This window comes from Maniola jurtina, chromosome 19, assembly GCF_905333055.1.
Source record: "Maniola jurtina chromosome 19, ilManJurt1.1, whole genome shotgun sequence".
Lineage (NCBI taxonomy): Eukaryota > Metazoa > Arthropoda > Insecta > Lepidoptera > Nymphalidae > Maniola > Maniola jurtina.
The window spans coordinates 10301089-10303609 of NC_060047.1; the positions used below are offsets into that span (position 1 = coordinate 10301089).

The window sequence follows — 2521 nt, forward strand, 5'->3', positions numbered from 1 at the left end:
GATGGAGAGAGCCCTGTTAAAACAAGAGTGAATATGCATGTGGTAAAAGCGTCCCATTTAAGACACATCATCACTTTCCATCAGATCGTGTTCACGCGCTTGCCTTTAATGAATTTAAAAAAAAAAACCTAGTGGTTACGACGTTAGTCGGGGGGTCCGTAGTTCGATCCCGTCCTTTAAGTTTTTGAAGTTTGATACTCCTGGATGTGATTTTTAATGACCAAAGAGAGAAGACGAAGTGGTAACGAGCGGGGCACATAAGTTGAAGAACTGAAAGAAGTTTTAAGACGAAGTTGCAAGCATAAGCCTCAATAGCTCAACCGGTAAAGGAGTGGACTGAAAACCGAAAGGTCGACGGTTCAAACCCCGCCCGTTGCACTATTGTCGTACCTACTCCTAATACAGCTTTGTGCTTAGTTGGAGGGGAAAGGGGAATATTAGCCATTTAACATGGCTAATATTCTTTTAAAAAAAATATATAATATATAAGCTAGTTAAAATAAATCATAAAGCCAAGTAAAAGTCTTTATTAAAAAGCTAGATGATTCCCGCGACTTCATATGCGTGGGTGGCGTGGATATAAGCCTAAAAATCCCGCAGGAACCATGGATTTTTACGGGATAAAAAGTGTGTTGATCCAAGCTTCTAATCTATCTCCATTCCAAATTTTAGCCAAATCCATGAAGTGGTGTTTGCGTGAAAGAGTAACAAATATACACACACACACACACACACACACACACACACACACACACACACACACACACACACACACACACACAAACACACACACGCACACACACACACGCACGCACACACATACATACAAGCATTAGCCTTTATAGCATTATTAGTGTGATAATAATCTAATCCATGGATAAGTATCTAAACGTCGCGTCGCGCGTCGCACAAATAAATAGATCATCTATCAATTAATCATAATCAATATCAATATCGTGATCGATCATAATCAATATCGTGCGTGGGCGCACGGGAGCGAGTACCTACATGATGTGATTAGTGAATTTGATTAGTTATCGATTTTGAATTATGGCTTCAAATTTAATTACTTGTGGCTGTGGGGTTATAATAAATGAAATTTTATGTTACATACAGGGAAAATTACGGGTTATGGATAATGAAAGTTTAATTAGATTGTGTGTAACGGCTTTTACGGAGGAAGAAATATCAAAGGCTAAGATGTTATTGTATGACTCAGTAACGACAAAAAAACGAAATATCTCGCGACGGAAGGATGGAAAAGCACAAAGGGAGCTGGAAGATATTATATGTTTGTTTAAGGAGACAGATGCGGAAAGTTTTCCTGTTTTCGTGGCCCGTGAGCTCCATAAATTACCACCCGTGACATTTGACCACATAGATGCGACCCGAGTGTTAAAGGATCTGGTCATTCTGCAGGAGGAGATTAAGCTTATTAAATCCAACTATGTTACAAAAGAAATGCTGCAGGTGCATACCGTGGATATGGCTTCACCCAAATGTCAGAGCTCACCGAGTGACCGGTCACCACAGCCGCCACCGGCTAGTTGCTTTAAAAATGTAAATAAACGAAGAGGAGCGTCGAACGCGAACATCTCCATATGTTTGGATAGTGGGCTTGAAGGGCTGCTACACATGGTGAATAATAAGAATACTACTCATTCAGAGGGCGAGGGCGGCGGTGCCACGATTTCGTCACAACTGACGTGTGAGGGTGCGCCTCCTGGCCGTCAGCCCCTTCGGCCGGTACCGGAACTGGTCTCGACGAATCGAGGTAGTGATGGAGTGTGTCCTGTGGCTACTATGGCTGACGTGGTCCGAAAGGAAGGAGACTGGAAGCGGAGGGAGTCACTGGAGGAGTGGACGGAAGTGAGACGACGAAGGTATAGGAACCGCTTTGAAGGTAAGACTGGAAAGGCCCCTAGTGAGCAGAATTGCAAGTTTAGGGCAGCTGAGACTAAGGTGCCGTTGTTTATATCGAATGTGCATAAAGATACCACTGAAAAAGATATTATAGACTACATACATAGTAATACTCAGGAAGTAGTGCAGCTAGAAAAAATAAATATGAAGATAGATAAAGGCTACAATTCATATAAAGTATGGGTGTCTAAATGCAAAAGGAATCTGTACTTAAATGATACGTTATGGCCGGAGGGGATTTCCTTCCGTAATTTTATATATTTTAGACACAGTATAGCTGCGAATTCGGTTCCTTTACAAACTTAAATGGCCAGTACGAACTACGTAAATAAGATTATTAGATAGATAGATAGTTATAATTGTAAAAATGTCAAGACTTCTGTCCATGAAATAAGACAACTCTGCCATGAAGTGGATATTATAGCGTTGCAGGAGACTTGGTTGTTGCCCTACGATATCTCTTTCTTGGGTCAGATACACGATGACTTTGAATTTCACGGAAAATCTGCTGTTGACATCACATCGGGCATATTGCGCGGCCGGCCGCATGGCGGCGTTGCGGTTCTGTGGCGTAAATCGATGTTTGATAACGTGTGTA

General features: G+C 41.8%; 1 protein-coding gene across 1 annotated transcript; it reads left to right on the forward strand.

The window, feature by feature from the left end:
* The first annotated feature begins 1131 nt into the window (after positions 1–1131).
* Positions 1132–2229, forward strand: LOC123875311. The gene has a single exon (XM_045921062.1). The coding sequence runs from the start codon at positions 1132–1134 to the stop codon at positions 2227–2229; it is 1098 nt and encodes a 365-aa protein (XP_045777018.1).
* The last annotated feature ends 292 nt before the right edge of the window (positions 2230–2521 follow it).